This window comes from Aptenodytes patagonicus, chromosome 7 (genome assembly GCF_965638725.1).
Source record: "Aptenodytes patagonicus chromosome 7, bAptPat1.pri.cur, whole genome shotgun sequence".
Classification (NCBI taxonomy): Eukaryota; Metazoa; Chordata; class Aves; order Sphenisciformes; family Spheniscidae; genus Aptenodytes; species Aptenodytes patagonicus.
Window position 1 is genome coordinate 2,113,792 of NC_134955.1, and position 17,502 is coordinate 2,131,293.

The 17,502-nt window shown below is 49.7% G+C and overlaps 2 protein-coding genes and 1 pseudogene across 2 annotated transcripts; 2 read left to right on the forward strand and 1 right to left on the reverse strand.

The window, feature by feature from the left end:
* Positions 1-2,196: 2,196 nt before the first annotated feature.
* LOC143162771 (proto-oncogene Mas-like) lies at positions 2,197-3,177 on the forward strand. The gene has a single exon (XM_076343341.1). The coding sequence runs from the start codon at positions 2,197-2,199 to the stop codon at positions 3,175-3,177; it is 981 nt and encodes a 326-aa protein (XP_076199456.1).
* Positions 3,178-9,142: 5,965 nt separating this feature from the next.
* On the forward strand, positions 9,143-9,675 carry LOC143162917 (proto-oncogene Mas-like; annotated as a pseudogene).
* A 4,675-nt stretch (positions 9,676-14,350) lies between these two features.
* On the reverse strand, positions 14,351-15,304 carry LOC143162918 (proto-oncogene Mas-like). Its single transcript, XM_076343490.1, has one exon. The coding sequence runs from the start codon at positions 15,302-15,304 to the stop codon at positions 14,351-14,353; it is 954 nt and encodes a 317-aa protein (XP_076199605.1).
* Positions 15,305-17,502: the final 2,198 nt, after the last annotated feature.

Below are 17,502 nucleotides of genomic sequence, written 5' to 3' on the forward strand. Positions count from 1 at the left end.
GGGTTTAACCAGGGAGGCAGGAAGGGACAGGCAAAGAGGCAAGCGCTGCCGGTGATCAGCACTGTGCCGGGTTGGACAGAGGACGGACGGACAGCCAGCCAGCTAGGGGCTGATGGCAGTTGGAAAGCACAATTCGGTGCACCGGGTGGAGAAGCCCATGGCGCAAACTGCCAGGGCAGACCCAAGAAAAGAGACAGAAATAGAGGATGGGAAGGCTCTCGCAGGCGATTGCTCAAGGAGGTTGAGCTCTACCTGCCAGACGGTTGTATTAGCTTTCCTGACACAGAGAAACAACTGCTACCAGAGCCGTAATATTTACAGAACGTAGCTTCTTTTGAACAAATACAAGCCTGACCCCGATACAAACAAATAACTGATGTCTGTAAATCTTGTGTTGGAAATCAAAAGTTTAGGCGAACATGCTCAGAATGTTGCCCACGAAAGCAGAAGCTGAGAAACCCTGGGTAGCTCTGCTCTTTTGTCGAGCACACGGATAGATCGGGCAGCAAGCGTTGTGTTGCCCAGCATTATGCTGGTGTACCTTGATGCTTTCCTTACCATGACCTGTTTGCACTTGAAAGGGTTGGCTTGGTGAGGGGATGTGAGATTCTGTAGTTGGGACACAAACGCAGCGTCAGCGAGGGAGAGAGGAGGCGGTTTTGGTCCTGGGGTCCCCACGCGTGCCAGTTCCCAGCAGGAGCTGTTTGCATTTCACCTTCACCGCAGTCAGTCTGGGTAGGAATCATCTCACCTAACTTCAGCTCTCTAGAAATTACATGGGCCTGTCTGAGAAAACCATTGTAGGCTGCTGACTGACTACAAAGGGAGTGTAGAAGACAACCCAGACGAAACCCTTAACTTTTAAATGGCTAAAACCAAGTGAGCAGCATTGATTCACCTCTCCTAAGGAAAAAAAGATTTTCCTGAAATCCTAAGTCATCTCTCCGCCGCCTGCCTGTGCTCTGGTTCATGCACAGACCTTATTATTCAGTTAGCTCCTTGATGCACATAGTAGCAGGCTCTTGGAAACTGTGGATTTGAAGGTCAAGTATCACTGTGAAATTGTGGTAGACAAGTGGCAAACCTAGATCTGAATCAGAAATAGAAGGTTTGGAGCAACACCAAGCTTGTAGCGCAGGGTCCTAAAGATACACCCCTGGAATGATAGGAGAAAAGTTCAGCCAGTTCAAAGATACAAATATTTTGGGATTGGGGTTGCTTTAAAATGAAATGAAAGAGGAACCTGACATGGAGACAATCTGCTTCTCCCATAGGTCTTTTGTTAGTCATTTCCTGTACAAAGCCAAGAATAGATTATAACCAGAACCCTGATACTATCAAATGCAATGAAATAGTTCCCTGTTTGCAAGAACACTTGCTTGGCTAACACCATGAAAAGCATTTTGTGAAAGGACCTGAGAAAAGACCCCATGCTGGACGCTGCACGGGCTCACCAAGGCAGGCTTCGGTCCAGTTTTCCAAGTGATAATTCCAGGAAACCTCATGAAGATCCCATCATAGGGGCGGCAGCTGGCGAGCATGAGGTGATGTGAGCCTGCAGCGCATCTGCTCCAGTGAAGTTCTCCAGGCTGCGAGAGGAAAGAAGGTCAGACTTTTCTGAGTGGGGTTTTTTTTCAGCCTAATCAGTGCCTCCCCTCATCGGTTTTGAACCTGTTGGTCAATTTGCACCAAATCTGATGGGGAATAATGGTCTCTAGGATATTAAAACCTATAAATATTGTGGAAAAAGGTGGTAGGGGAATAATGAAATGAGTGTCCAACTGAAGGAACCCAGCCGCTCAGTAATATCAATTGTAATATTAGACACCTGAGAATCCATATCAGATCCATCCTCAAACCCACTTGCTCTTTGACATCTCCAAGGACAATCCTTTCACCTTATTATTTCCCTCCTCCAGATCTGTCCTGTCCAAAGCCAGGAAGAAGGCACTTCCCTAGCTTCTGCTACACCTCTGTACGTGGTCTTGTGCCAGGCACGTCATACCCATCTCCCCACATCTTGTCTTCCATCTCTCCTGTCCCTTGTTTCTCTCTGTGCTCCACATGGAAGCTGGGGCATGGCTGCAAAGATCTGAAAAGCCTAGTGTGGGGGACAGCAGAGTTGCTAACATGTCTCTGTTTCATCTCGTCCCTCCAGCTGTTTGTGGGGGAAGGAGAAGCAGCAGAGGTTTCGTAATGAGCACATTGTTCCCTGCCATGGAAAGCGCCAGCCCTGCTTGCTGGAGCCAGCCCGGTGGGACAGCATATAACAGGAGTTGGCACCACAGGCTGCTGAGGCATGAGGACAATCACTACAACTGGACCGACTGTGAAGCCGGTCACTTGAGCAAAGTCCCTGTCACACTGCTCATCTGCCTCTGCGGGCTGGTGGGGAACGGGGCCATCCTCCGGTTCCTCGGCTCCCACGTCCGCAGGAATCCCATCACCGTCTATGTCCTCAACTTGGCCGTCGCCGACTTCACCTTCCTCCTCTCCATCGCCATTGCCCTTGTGATATTTTACGGCCCAGAGAGCCTTTGTCACAGGCTGAGCTCACGGGACATGACAACCGTGTTGAACATCACCATCCTCTTCGCTTTCACCACCAGCACCTACCTCCTGACAGCCTTCAGTGCCATGACGTCTCTGTCTGTCCTCCCCCTGGCCCGCTGCCCCTGCCACCGCTCCTGGCGCTTGCCAGTGCTCGTGTGTGCCCTGCTCTGGGCCCTCTCCTTCCTGCTCACCGTGATCCTCTACTTCTGCCCTGCGGCGCTCATTGTCTTCATCTTGAGCTACCTCTTATCGGTGCTTATCCTGATTTTTTCTGGTCTAACCCTGCTTGCCAGGGTCTTGTGCTGTTCATGGCAATATCCCCCAAGGAAGCTCTGTGTTGTGGTCCTGCTAGCTGTCTTCTTCTTCCCCTTCTTCACTGCTGACTTTGGTTACTGGCTCTTGCTAAGACTGTTTGATTTTTCCGTTTTTGTCTTTGACGCCTCTCTCCCCTTCGCCTGTGTGAACAGCAGTATCAACCCTGTTATTTACTTCTTGGCTGGGAGCTGTGCAAAGAAGTTCACGCTCTCTGTTAGGGTTGCTTTCCAGAGGGCTTTTGAAGACGTAACAGAGCCCCAAAATAGAGGCGAAACTCCCAGAGAAAACACAGTGGAAACAGCTGTTTAAACCTCTGCAGCCCCTCCCTGAGAGAAGATGCTCTAGGGACGGAGGCGTTCCGTGAGCCAGGGCGAGACAAGGAAGATGGCTTCGGTGTGGGTCCGGCTGCAGCTGAACGGAATTAGCTGCAGCACAACAAAACGTGCTGGGTGGCACGGGAACCCCTGCCTGGGGCGGACACTGGACAGCGTGATGAAATACCCATCGAAACCTTTTGCTTTGAAACCTTTGCTTTGAATCTGTCCTATTCAACAGGTCTGAGCTTTCCCTGTCTCAAAAGTGAGCTTGCTCTACCCTGCGCACTATTAAAAGAGCCGTGGAGGCTCTTAGCTCCTGCCAGTGGGTTTTTTTTGGTGTGTCTGCTTAAGAGCAGAGCGTGGGTGGATAAGAAAGCTTGGCACAGCAGGGCAGAACAATTCCTGGGCAGTTCCTTGTGTGTGCATCTCCAGCGGGTGCTGACACGTGTAAGAATACGCAGAGACTTCACATTCAGCTTTGTTACCAGGCAAGCAGGCATGCGTTTGGGATCGCCCCTGGAAGGCTTTCCCTGAAATGCATTGCTTCTGCTGCAAACTGAGTTTTGTCTGCACATCATGTGGGTCGTCTGCACGCAAAGGTTTGTGACTGGAACTGCCTCTTGTGGTTCCTCCCATTTTTCTCTGGGCTGTCTAGAGCAAATGCCATTTCGCAACCATGACCTGAGGTCTGTATCTATTTCTGGTGTGTCTGTTCCTCATCTAGAAAAACAAGGGGAGTAGGGTTAAAGTGAAAAAACCCAAAAAGCACAGCCCTGCCTGAAGACTCTCTAAAGACTGGATTTTCCATGTGAAGGAGGATACAGGGAGAGGGAAGGAAAACAGTGGACTTTTTATGGAAAAGACCCTGTTGAGGCCATGAGGACTGACTCCCTGTAGCCTGGCTCAGGCACCTGCTGGGTAAAAGTGGTAGTGGCAGCGTTTTCTCTGCTCCTCTCTCCCCTCCGTGTCTGTCAGCCCTTGCTGTCAAGGAGCTGGGGGATACACCAGCTCTCGTTTGCCTGTGAACTAAGCCACCAACAAACCATTGCTTTCGAGCTGGTTTTGTTTCCTGGTGTGACTCCCCACCAGGCTGCACTAACTTTAGTATGAGCACAAGGGAAAGGTTGGGAAGATGCAGCTGGCAGGGAGGAGTGGATGGAGAAAAGGCATCAGCAGGGCAGACTGAAATAGCAACCCCAGGAACTACTGACGCCGTGGCCTCTGGGACCTGGGATGGTGACAGAAGTTTCTCTGCCCTTTGGCTTGTCCCTCAGCCCACAGCTATGTGTCACCGGACAGGCTGGAATGAAAATCGATCACTTGGGGCGGTACAGGTACAGAGCCATGATAACTAAACCCATAAAACTCCCTGGTAAAAACAAGAAGCTCGGATAGTTGGTGGCCTGGGTGACTCTGTGGCAAAGGAGATCCCGGGAAGCAGGAAAAGCACACGGGAGGATCGTGGCCCTTCTGCACCTGCCTTGGGAGACACTCCCTGGATGATGGGAGCCCTTTCCTGGACAACAGGTTGTAACTCGGAAAGTTTTTACTTTCCAAAGGGCAGGAAAGTGGGAGAGAGGGAGAAAAAAACCTCTCTGAAGTATGGAAGACTCCTGCCCTGTTCTGTAAAACAACTCTGTTAATAAATGCTTCTTAGATGTTTAATCTCATCATGTGTCTTCAAAGCATGACTCACCACCCATGAGTTATACTCTCGCTTCTCTTTCTAAAAGCAGTGGCACGTTAGTTACCCTTGGATTTAAGGCAGTGGGAAGAGGATGGACAACTTCCCACTGTGTAAGAGGCAGGTAAATGGGTGGGTGAAGACAGGCATCCCTGTCACCTGCAAATGGGATGATCTCCCCTGTCAGGCAGCGTGCCTCCTCCCCGCTTTTCCCAGCAGTCTCCCAGTTGCTGGGATGCTGCGACGTCCTTTCCTTCTGCTCTTTCCTCTGCCCTTCCACCTCTGCCTGCCTCAGCCGGCCTCAGCACCTACAAGGAGGTGCTCTCCTGGTGTGCTCAGCTGTTCCCGAAGAAAGCTTTCAGCACGTGTGGGCAGCTCCACTGCCGTGGTTTGGCCCAACTGGAGGCTTCTTACAGTGAGATACATCTCTGCTAACTGCAAACATCCCAGACAGATGTCATCTGCTGCCCAGGTCCCTCCCAGAATGAACGAGGAGGTCTTGGCACTGTTACAGATGGCTCATCCCAATTATTGCAGGCACCTACCTTAGGATGAGGTGCATCATGCTCTGGAGGTACCTGTCCTCCTCATAGACAAGACAGAGGCTTTAGAATGAGAGGAAATGAGCCATTTTCTGACAGAGTTGAGTCAGCCTTGCTCTGTTCACCAGCAGCAAGCTGTGCAGTGAAGCCCAGTTGCTGTGTATTCAACAGACTTTGGGGTCAGAGTTACCATGTCGGAAACAAAAAAAGAAATCCAAATTTAATTTAGGAGTAGTAACAAAATGATGCCTTAGGTAAGTAACTAGAAAAAGATCAGTACAACTAGGACTTTGGAGTGTATGGTTAGTCATTGGAACAGCTGTGCAGAGGAGCTGCTCACCTCCTCCTGAGGATGGCCAGGTTCAGGATGGAGGCAGTGAAGGGCTTCCTCTTGATGCTGAAGCTGGGGAACCAAAGGATGGCCCCACTCCCCGTCGGCCCGCACAGGCAGATGAGCAGTGTGATGCTCCTAATTTCTATAAAATTAAGTGGCCCGTACATCTGGTTATGTTAATTTCCATATTTCAGGCTCTTTTTGGTCATGGACACAGAGGTGTGTTCAGTGGAGTTGCTATGAAATCTTTGCTGCGAGCAAAGAGAATACAGCAATTAGTGTCTCTGACTTGCCAAGACCATCTGATCTGGTAATCCACTGCCTTGCTTCATGGCATGGCTTGGAGCCACGTTTGGGGAGTGCTTGGTGAGCTGTGCCAGAGCAGGTTCCCGTCTCAGCCTCTGTAGCTGACATTCGCTCGCTGTGCTTCTCTCTGGCATCAGAGAGCTGATCTTTGGCATCAGACATCCTGAGTTGCGCTGTGTTATCTCACCCTTCACCTTGAAATATTTCCTTTCCAAAATTGGTGCCTTTTCTGGAGACATAGCTCCCCCCATCTCCCCTTCCAAGTTCGGAGGACAGGGTATCATAGCCTTGGCTGAAGTAAGACAAAAGAATCTGAAGCCTCCTTTGGAATGCTTTTGTCCCTGTGGACAAAACTTTTGTGGAGATATTAAAAAAAGTGAAACATGTCTTAAAATCCTCTCTTGGTTTTCCTGTAGGGCCTGATAGGAGCAGGGCTGGAGCAGATTCCCTGCCCCCTTGCGGGGATGCGTACTGTGCTGTCCGGTCCCTGAGAGACCCCAGCAGGGATGTGACAACGTCCAGGATACGATGTCTCCTCAGCCAGCCGTAGTCTGTTGCAAAAAGCCATGTTCCCCTGGAGCACAGCTGGAAAGCAGCACCTTGCGTGAACTTCTTGGCAAGAACATGAGTGTGTGTTCATGGCGGGAACACGCCACTCATAATGCCCCGGCACTATCGAAACTACACTTTTCTCAGAACGATTTAACCCTGGAATTAAAGAGTGTGACAAATTCCCACTTAAAGTATAAGAGATTCTTCCCCAGCTCTGCAGCCCTACTTGAAGTTGGTTTGTTTTTCCATCAGCTGGGAGTGCAGGGCTGACTTTGCTGACCGGCTCTTTAGACAGAAGAGCAAGGATGCTCCGTGCGATCCATACCCCTCTCCTGCCATCTAGAGGCATCAACCCCGCAGATATTTGTGAAATCACCGCCGGCCCCGTGCTGGATGTGTCCCCGCAGCCCTCCGAGGCTGGGGTGTGGGTGAGCAGCGGGGCCTGAGGCTCCCGCTCCTGCACAGGGGGGTCCGCGCCCGCCCAGAGGAGGCAGAGGGGATCAGCTGGGCCGGGAGGGGGATTTTGGTGGGGGTGAGTTGCCAGCTAGCCTCTCTTCACGAGGGTATCCTGCTCAGCTTCCAGGAGCAAGTGGCTCTGCCGGGAGTCCTCGCCCTCCACCTCCCATCGGGGCAGCAGCAAACGTAGAGGTACGGCCAGCTCTGCCATCGCAATGTCTCCATGCCAAGGGAACCAGGGTCAGGAGGGGGCTGCACTACCCCACGGACAAGCCACACGGCTGCTTCCCACGACAGCAATTGCATCTACTCCTTGCTCAGCATTTCACTTCAGCATGGGTGCAGCGGTGCCGGCGAGGTGCCCGCATGACCCCCTTGGCTTGCCCATTTTTGCTATCCTTTTTGAAGAGCCCTGCCTTGCTTGGACAACAGAGATGCCCAGAGCTCTCCCAGGGCCTAGCGTGTCAGACTTTCCCCAGGTAAGAGGTCCCCCAAAACACTGCAAAACTCATCTGCTGAGCAAAAGGAGCCAGAGTTTATCAGAGGCAGTGGGTGTAGCCCTTATGCTGTTGCATGTCCACACACTGGTGAGTCTGAGCGGCCGCAGGGCCTGTCACTGGGGTCGGAGTGGCCGCACAGCATGTCGCTGGGGTCGGAGTGGCCACAGGGCGTGTTGCCCAGGTCTGAGTGGCTGCAGTGCGTGTCGTTTTACCGTCAGATCCAGAGACCTTCTCTTCCCTTTGAGGATACTGAATGGTGTTGAACAGGGCTCGGTAGGCATGGGCCAGGCCCCAGCACATTGCAATGATCTGCATCTCTCTGGAGTTGCCAGGGTGACAGCATACTTCTTCCAAATGTTCTACTAACTTTTCAGGATTCTGCACTTGCTCAGGGGTGAAGTTCCAAAACACTGGGGGTGCCCATTGGCCTAGGTGCTTGCCCATCTTATCCCACACACCCTGCCACTCATAACTATCCGGCCTTGGGGCAGATCTCTGGATGATATTCTTAAATTGCTTATTAACTTTAAACAAAACCGAAACAATATTCCAAAGAAATACCAATAGAAGTATCTTAACTACCCAAGGATGTTCAAAATACTGAAAAGTTACTGTAATGAAGGAGGAAACATCATAGAAGGAGGTAGTGACACTGCCATTCTGTATTTCCTCCGTAAAAAAACTTTCAGAAAAGTTACTGTAATTGCTAGTTGTCTCCACGAAGTGGTATCCGAAGTACAGTAATGGCTTCATTGCGAAATTCACATACCAAATTAAGACCAAGGTCAATGTTTTAAAAATAAACCTCCCAAGCGGAATATCACCAATCACTGCAGACTACAGCAAACTGCAAAAACCAACACCAATCTTTAACAAATACAGCAAAAAACCGAGCAGGATGCAGATTAGACAAATCAATATCGAGAACAGAGAAACCAACATTGTGACCCACAACTGTTAACAGATATAAAATCCTTAATACGCTTCGGTTAATCTATTATCTCAAACCCTTCGAGCCCCATGTTGGGCGCCAAAAAGGATTGTTGTGGTTTAACCTCAGTCGGCAACTGAGCACCACACAGCCGCTCGCTCACTCCCCCCCGCCCTGGTGGGATGAGGGAGAGAATTGGAAGAGTGAAAGTGAGAAAACTCGTGGGTTGAGATAAGAACAGTTTAATAGTTGAAATAAAATAATAATAACAACTATAATAATACTACACAAAGCAAGTGATGCACAGTGCAGTTGCTCACCACCCGCCGACCGATGCCCAGCCAGACCCCGAGCAGCGGCCCCCCCGGCCAGCTTTCCTCAGTTTCTGTACTGAGCGTGACAGCACGTGGTATGGAATGTCCCTCTGGCCAGTTTGGCTGTGCCCCCTCCCAGCTTCTTGTGCACCCCCAGCCTTCTCAGTCGGTAGAGCGTGGGAAGCTGAAAAGTCCTCGACTAGTGTAAGCACTAATTAGCAACAACTAAAACATCGGTGCGTTATCAACTTTGTTCTCCTCCTAAATCCAAACCACAGCACTGGACCAGCTACTAGGAAGGAAATTAACTCTATCCCTGCTGAAACCAGGACAGCAGTATGTATCTCCTGACAGCAATCAGTGTGGAGTGATGTCTCTCTGTCCTCTTCCCAATCTGGTACCGATGCCACCACCACAACCACTTGTCAGGCATCATGTGTGGGGTGCTCTGGGCTTTGCCTGGCCTTTTCATTTGCTTAACTTCTATTTGCTGTAATTTTTACCTAATGTCTGTCTGTGGCAACATATTCAGAGGTGCAGACCTTCTGAGTTCCCTCATATTCTCCACCCTGCCACTGCTGTCAAACTCAATCCTATTCATCAAAACCCCAGTGTTGCTCGCCAAGGTGTTCCCCAGGGAGGCTGTACATAGCGCATCTCCTCACCAGCCTCTTCTTCATCTTTGCTGTTCCTTTAACTGTCAAGCAGGTTTTGGAAGGCTTATTCATTGAACATGATGAACTTATCCTAAGTAAGTTCATCGTCCCTGCTGGCGGCTGCAAAAAGCAGCATCAACCCATTAATTTACTTCCTGGTGGGGAGCTACTGGCAGCGCAGGTTCCAGGGCTTGGTGAAAGCTGCTCTCCACTGAGTGTTCGAAGAGAAAACGGCGTGCAAGGAGGGTATCTGCCTGCCCGGAGAGGCGGCTGTGGAGATGGCTGTTTGAATTCCTGCTGTCGAGGGGAGGGAGGCTGGGGCTGCTCCCGTGGGGCAGAGCAGAGGGGCAAGTGGCTGGGCTGGTGACGTGCCTCCTCTGCGTGGGGCTGTGGTGGGACAGCCACCGAGGAAGCATCCTCAGGTCTCCTTGTGGCTGGAGCCTCTCCTCACTCCTGGTATGAGGTGACACTGCGCAAGTGGCACAGACCAGGTAGAGCAGAGGAGGAGGAGCGACCCTGGATGTTGGCCAGGTCTGGAGGGTATCTGCATGCCAGCTTCTCCCTGGCTTTGACTTGAGGCCAAGCCTGGAGGGCTCCCATGCAACATGGCAGCCCATGGGAGGCTGCTCCCAGCAGAGATGGGTTTTGTTGTAGCAACCTCAGGCTCATACAGAGACATCCAATGGTGCAAACGCCATGTGCTGGTGGGAGTGGGGAGTGCTCAGGCAGGGGAACGCGGCGGGTCATCAGGGGCTGAAGATGCTGAGCCCCGCAGGCAGCCCGTGGGGAAAGAGGGCCCCCGTGCCCTGGACCCAACCTAATAAACTCCTCCTCCTTTGGTCAGTGAATGAATCTTTGTGGTCTTTCGGGGAATCTAAATCTGCTTTTTGGAAGCTAGGTCTAAATAAGAGAAAGAAGGGAAAACGTTTTGATCAGAACATTCAAAGAAATAACAGGGGGTCATAGCCTTTCTTTTTTGTTTTTCTTTTTACAGGGCAGCACTTTCACTGAAGCCATTTCATGTTGGTTAACAAGGTTTGGAGAGAGAGTTGAGTTTTTCTCACACACATTGGGATGTGGGAGCTCCAAGCTGGGACCTGGATAGGGACAGATATTACCAGGAAAGTACAGACCTGGGCATAGGAAAGTTCCTACTTCCTTTTGCTTCTTAAAGGATGGGAGAGAAAGGGGAGAAATGGGGAGAGAAACACCAGTGAGGAAATCTTTGTAATGAATCCTTCCCTCTGACAGAGACGGGTTTGAGGTATGGGGATTGATGTATTATGGCAGACCCTCAGAACATGACAGAAGTCCTCAGTTCTCTTTAAAACTGGTGGAGAAATGTGTCCCTAGTTCCCCGTTGCACAGGAGATCCCTTACCACTTACCATCACGGGCAAAACAGACTTGACTTGGGGAAAATTAATTTATTGGCAATTAAAATAGATTTGGGTAGTGAGAGACAATTAAAATATGACCTTCCCCCCCCGCCCCAGCTCAGCTTCACTCCTTCCCTCCACACTTCTCTACCCCCCAAGCAGCACAGGGATGCTTGGGGGCCGTTATAGTCCGTACATAAAAGTTTCTCCCTGCCGCTCCTTCCCTCTCCCACTTTTCTGCTGCTCCAGTGTGGGGAACGTATCAGTTCCTGTCAGGTAATACCCATCTGCTCCGGCGCAGGGTCCTCCATGGCTGCAGCGCGGCACTCACGCCCCCTTCCCCTTCCCTGCCCTCGCTGTTCTCCCCGCTGTTTCTCACTCTTTTTCCCTCCCCCTCTGCCTCTCCGGTATTTTCTGCCCGTTCTCAAACACGTTTTCACAGCGGCGCCACACGCTCCCCTGAAGGGCTCAGCTGCGGCCGCCGTGGAGCTGGCTGGAACCGGCTGGAACCGGCTGGAACCGGTTGGAACTGGCTGTGCCCAGCACAGGGCAGCCCCTCAGCTCTCCTCACAGAGGACCCTGCAGCCTGCGCTGCCAGCAGCTTGCCACAGACACCCACCCACAGACACCCACCCACACCCACACACCCACCCACACACCCACCTAAAATTTTTTGTGCTTAGCAGACTTTGGGCGTTCCCCGCTCTGATCCCTCTCCCGTGGGACACACACAGGGTCTGCGATCTCCGGCGCCACCTCGTCCCGCAGCCTGCATTCGCCTGGAAACTCTGTCAGGAGACACTGGAGGAGACGAGACACTGAATTTGAGACACTTCTGAGGTACGGGTCTGGAAGGACCAGTTTCTTGAGCTGATTTTCACACATTGTAATTGATATATTGTTGTTAATTCTTTCACTCCTCCGTTCTTACCCTTCCCCACCACCTTTGCCTAAGGTCAGCCAGATCCCTGTTCCCCCTCTGTTCATGGCCAAGAACCCAGTCAGGCTGTGTCTGTGTTGTTAGGTACCATTCCCATTTTTCTATTTGCGCTGATTTCCATCCTCCCATTCCTCTTTTCTTTGTCATCTTTGAAAGGATGAGGTTTCCAACCTCGCCCCCCCCCCGCCACCCCCGCTTTGCTGAGTGCCAGTTTGCACTTCTGTGCATCTTCTTCCTCTTTGGAAGTGCAATCGGCCTCTTCTCATCCTGTTTCAAAACTGTGAAATCAACAGTGCTACAAAGTTAGGTGCAACAGTAGTTGCCCATCAGCCCTGAGGGGAATTGGCATTTTGGCATCAATAATTGCCCTCTTTTGTGTTGAGTGTTGTCTGTGTTGAGTCCACCAACCCAAGAGCCTGTTGTCTAATGTGTGGAGCAATGTGTTTTAACAGTGAAGATACATGGAAGTTCATCTTCATGTCAGATTTCCTGATTTTTTTATTTTCGCGCCTGATTTTTCTTCCATCTTCCCCTCCTCATTAGCATCTACAACATACACAGAGCAATATCAGCTAGGAGAGATCTACATTCTTATCACTACCTTCGTGCCTGATGTTCTCCTCAGGGCATGTATCAAACCCATCAAATTTTTAGCTGGTCAACACATGTTGCACCCATAGGTTTTCTTTCTGCAAACAGCAGCAGCAATTTTTTTTTTTTGATCTACTACCCTATAAGGAATAACCCAAGAGGGTGAAGGGTTTTGCTGGGCTATGGAGAGCCTCTGAAGAATAAAACAAAGATGGAAGGTAGGAGACAGCTCCTGTAGAGTGTTGGTGGAGGAGTCACCTCACTGAATGGTATCATCAGGTTGAGCTCAGAGGAACTGTTCTCAGAATGTATTTAACCTGAAATTTGCTAAGTTTAGTTAGTTCGATATAATGAAAAATCACCTCTCCCTACCATGACTGCTTCACTTCTGTCCTTAGCTCATCTTCTTGACAAAGGTACGTTTTCTGTTTGGATACCATAAAATTTTCTGCCTTGTTTTCTAAGCCTTCCAAATTCCTGTCCAGTTCATTGCCAGGGGAGATGTAGTGGCACTTTACTAACCTGAATAGAAAAAGCAGAATAATAGTATTTGTAGTTTGAAGTCTGGAGTAATTTTGACATCTTAAATAGTATTAGCATTTTAATTCTAGTCTCAGATGACATCCATTCTCTTAGGGAAAAAACAAGGTGAATGGCATATTGAGGATTAAGTCTGACACAGCCGATGCCGTGTGAAGTGTCCAAGAGCCCATGCAACAGCCTTGGCTCAGCTCTTTCCTTGGCTGAATTTGTTGAGTTAACCCCACTCGAATTTCTACGACCAGTCATCTTCGCTGCAGGGATGTGTCACACTATTTGAGATGTACTCACTCAGGGAGCATCCCCAGTTGCCTGAGCTGGGATGAAGGAGGGAGAAAAGGCCCCTTTGTTGCTATGCAAGTGAGTTTTGAAGGTGCATGAAAGGAGTAAAAATGAGGATAAGTGAATTCTGTCATAAAGGTACCTTCAGGAAAGAGAACGTCCTTGACCAGCACTAATCCTGTCTGCGTTCTCCAACACCTTATGACTCCCCCTGTGATCCCCCAGAAGATGTTCTAGATTTCTGCTGGTGGGGGCTTTGTGGGACACCCACAGGGATTTGAAACAGATGCCAGGAGAGAGGGTCTGAAAAGTCTGGTCTGCACCAGCAGCCAGGTAACACCATTTGCTGCCAAGCCTTGCAGAGACTCCTCTACTAGGCAGGACTGTGCAGTGCCTGTCTTCCTCAGCTGCTTCTGAAGCTCTTCTGCACCACAATCTTCCCCAGAAGCTCATCCCTTCATTCATTTTTCTCCCCGCAAAAATCTACCCCACGTCTCTGTGTCCCTCCCTTTTTTTAAGAGAAGGCTTTCAGTTTGTGGCCGGGGTGGTTTTGGCAGGCTCCTTTGGGTGAGCCCCTAGGGACAATATCCAGGCAGATACCTGGGGAGGAGCACAAGAGTGGAGGAGCGTAGCTCCCACGTAGATCTCTGGGCCTCCAACACATTGTGGGCATGCTTGCTTCCATGTTTCTTTTTGAACGACTGACTTCTGTCTTTTTTTTTTAAAGAATAAATGTTGGGGGGTGAAGGGAGATCGCTTTTATGCATTATTGCCAAAAATAATTGGTTTTGAAATTAGTTTTGAGAAGGCATTTTTGACAATATATGAGCTACGCAATGGCTTTAGAAGTGAGAAAGTTGATGCAAAAGGAGCTGAAATGTCGGCTCTAGAATGACAGCTGAGAGAAAAAAGCAAACAAAGACCAGGCAGAGCCATTTTAAAATGCCGTTTATTAAACTTGGCACCCAAAGAGAGTGACAGTAAGCGAAGTAAGCTAGCTTCAACATGTCTTGATATAGCCCTAAATTAGACTTATATATTAACTTTTGCCCACCCCCAGGATCTAGGGCCCAATGATTCAAAGGAATCTTTATGTTCTTCCTCTCTTTTTCCTTCTCTCTCAATTTCAAAAAGTGATTGGGCAAAAAAAGGGAGAAATTTAAGAGGACATAGTTATTGTGTCACGGGTTTCCCGTTCATCTTTGTCATCTGCTGAATCTTCAAAGGCCCTCTGGAATGCCAGCCTGAGGGTGAACTTGATTCTTCGATCCCTGTAGCTCCCCACAAGGAAGTAAATGATGGGGTTGAGACTGCTATTCACGCAGGACAGCACAAAGCCGATCTCTGGGGAGTAGAGAAATTTGTAGCCCAAGAAGTCAAAGAGGATCAGGACGCTCAAGGGCACAGCGAAAATGAGGAAGAAGAGGACGGTGAGCATGATGACAGTGAAGAGCCTGCCTGTTCGGAGGTGTTGGGAGCTGCACTTGACTCTAAGGAAGAGGGTCAGGCTGAAGAGCAGCATGAGGGGCGTGCAGAAGAGGAAGTCCAAGGCTCCGATGGTGATGAGCAGGAGCCGGCAGCTCCTGGCAGAGGGGCGAACGGTACACAAAACATACCCGAGCGTGTTCAGCAGCAGGGAGAGACCCCAGAGCAGGCCGGAGATGATGGCAGACAAGTGCTTTGGGCGGTGGCTTCGGCACCAGATTGGACAAAGGACAGACAGGCACCTCTCAATGCTGATGGCCGTCAGGAGATACAAGCCGGTCCCGTACATGAAAAGATCCAGGAAGAGGAATATCCCAAACTGCACCCCGACGTTGAACTGCATCAGGTACTGAACCGTCTCGATGGCGATGCAGAGGAGATACCCGAAGTCGGCAGCGGCCAGGTTCAGGATGTAGACAGTGAAGTGGTTTCTCCGGATGCGGAAGCCAAGGTACCATAGGACCATGCCGTTTCCCACCATCCCACAGGCAGCGCTGATGAGGCAGAAGCTCTCCATGAACTTGAGGACAGCATATGATGGCTCTGTCTTTCCCGCAGCCCCACTCTGATTAGTCCCATGAGCCTGGCTTACGTTGCTTTGGGGAAAGAGTGTTATGAGCTCCTCCATCATGATGAAATACCCCAAATGAAACACATCTCTCCTTTCTGTTTCTCTTGGAATCAGAGAAGAGACAGAGTGACTGACACATTGCTTTTATTCTTACAGCTTTGTGGCTTGGGACAGATAGCTTTCAAGGGGCATGCATGGTTACTATCTATGTAGGTAACAGCTAGCAAGATGCAAAATGTTGAGGAGAGGGCAAAATCATGCAGGAATTCGGAGAGGTGGGGATTGGCTAAGTGTGGCATCCATGCAGAAGAAGAAAGAATGAGACCGTTCAACAGAGTAAAGAAAAAGAAGCAGAAGAAAACATTGCTACAGACAGAGCAGTAGGAGATGGGGAGGGTGTGACTACATAGTGGCTGTGTGTGCATGTATGCCTGTGAGAGAGGACCGGAAAATGGCACAGCAGAGACAAAAAACACTGCAAAATGTGTGGACGGTGAGGCATTTCTGAACCTGGTCCTCAAATGCTTACCTTCTGCCCTGTGCAGCTGAATTGAGCTCTTAGAGAAGCTGGAATCTGGCAGCAGCTCTAGGGTGTCTTTCTCTTGGTTTCTAATTTATCCCATTGGATCTTCTGGGAAACACTTTCTGTGGAAAAGACGGGGAAGATGTTTCAGTCTGCAGATTCGGTTTGTGTCTTCTGAGATGTAATGAAGCAGGTGCTGTCAGGAAGGAGCATTTTCACTGTGCAGAGGGGGAGGATAGGATGAAGTCAGCAGCAGATGAGAATGGGTTTCTTTCGTGTTGTGAGGCAATTTCACATTTCTGTTCCACTTCTCTGGTTGCTCCTACAGTAGGCGGGGAGAAAATTACCTGCCGGTGATTCTGTTGCCGGCGATGCTCTGGGATGTTGCTTGCATCTGTGAAAGGCTCTTTGTGCCTTTGTACAGGGGCCAAATGCTGTTACGCTATAGATGTATAAATGAGCGGTTAGTAGAGATTGTGGGAAGTTCTCAGAGGAATGGTATTCTATTTCATTTTGTCTTTCTTGGAAAATCAGACTTGGTTTAGATTGGATTAGTCTGAGGGACAGTATCCCTTTTCCCAATGTTTCCCTCAAAATTCACTTCCTGTGCAATGCCTTATCCCAAATCCTGCCAAGACCCCAAGAAGAAAAGTGGCTTGTCCAATGTGCCTGGAGTGATGGAGACAGATCAGACAATGAGGCCTTCATCCCCTGAGTGCTAGGCATCAGTAATCCTTTCTGGACATGATCAGCCCTCACTTTTCACCCTGGATTGCTTCCAAGCCTTTCTTTCACAGCATGTGTAAAAAGGTGCCTATTTCTTTCTCCTGCTGATAGGTGGAGCCTCTCCAAACTGCACAGGGCTCTTACAGCTCTTTAATGACTCATTGCTCACCTCTGACCCTGGAGAAATAAAGCATTTTAAAAGGTTGAGCTGAAAGGGACTTTAGAAGGATAGTAAACACAGCAATTTATTCATAGCAATTAACAGAAATACAGCAGTCAGGAAATAAACTTGCTGTGTGTCGCTTATAAAATGGACAGGAAGAAAGGACTTTTAACAATGTGGCTGTGCAAGTTTTGAAATGGGCAGGTATTGGCCCCAGGGGGACAAATGTCCCTCAGTCTTCAGGTGTCACACTGTGAAGAAGCAAGGGTCTTTCTCCGCCTCTGCAGTCAGGAGTTGCCTTTGAGCAGACCTGATCCAAATTTTGTGGTGGTGTGATTACCTGACTTGGTCACCTCTCTCAGTTCAAATTAAACAGAACTTAGGATCGGACTAAGTCCTTTACAGCTTCTTGCCTATGGACACTTGCTTTGACGTGCTGTCTTTTTCTGGCCTGGGTAGGAATGGGTGACTATGTTTTTGACAGTTAAGCTTTTAAAGCATACAACCTGTAGGGCCTAAAGTGGGGTTTCTATATCGTATCTCGGGTCTCACCAGCAAGGCCTGCCAAAGCCTGCTTGCACTGTTGTGCCTCCTCTGCTCTTCTTTGTGCCTGATCCCAAGTTGCTCTGTGGGTTGTAAGACACCACTTGGCTATGAGCTGGTGCAACACCTAAATAGCGCAAAAGATAGCTGTCCAGAGGTGCTTGCCCTTCCTTCTGCCCCCAGCTAGCTGACCCTGACTCTCCTCTTTCAAAGAGGACGCAGCCTTCTCTTACTAGCTGCTGCCCCTTCCTTCCTGTGGCATGAAGCCACATCTCCATGAAAGGTGCAAAAGAAGGAATT

Coding starts and splice junctions, on each gene's coding strand:
- LOC143162771 (XM_076343341.1), top strand. CDS start 2,197: ATGAGCACATTGTTCCCTGCCATGGAAAGCGCCAGCCCTGCTTGCTGG.
- LOC143162918 (XM_076343490.1), bottom strand. CDS start 15,304: ATGGAGGAGCTCATAACACTCTTTCCCCAAAGCAACGTAAGCCAGGCT.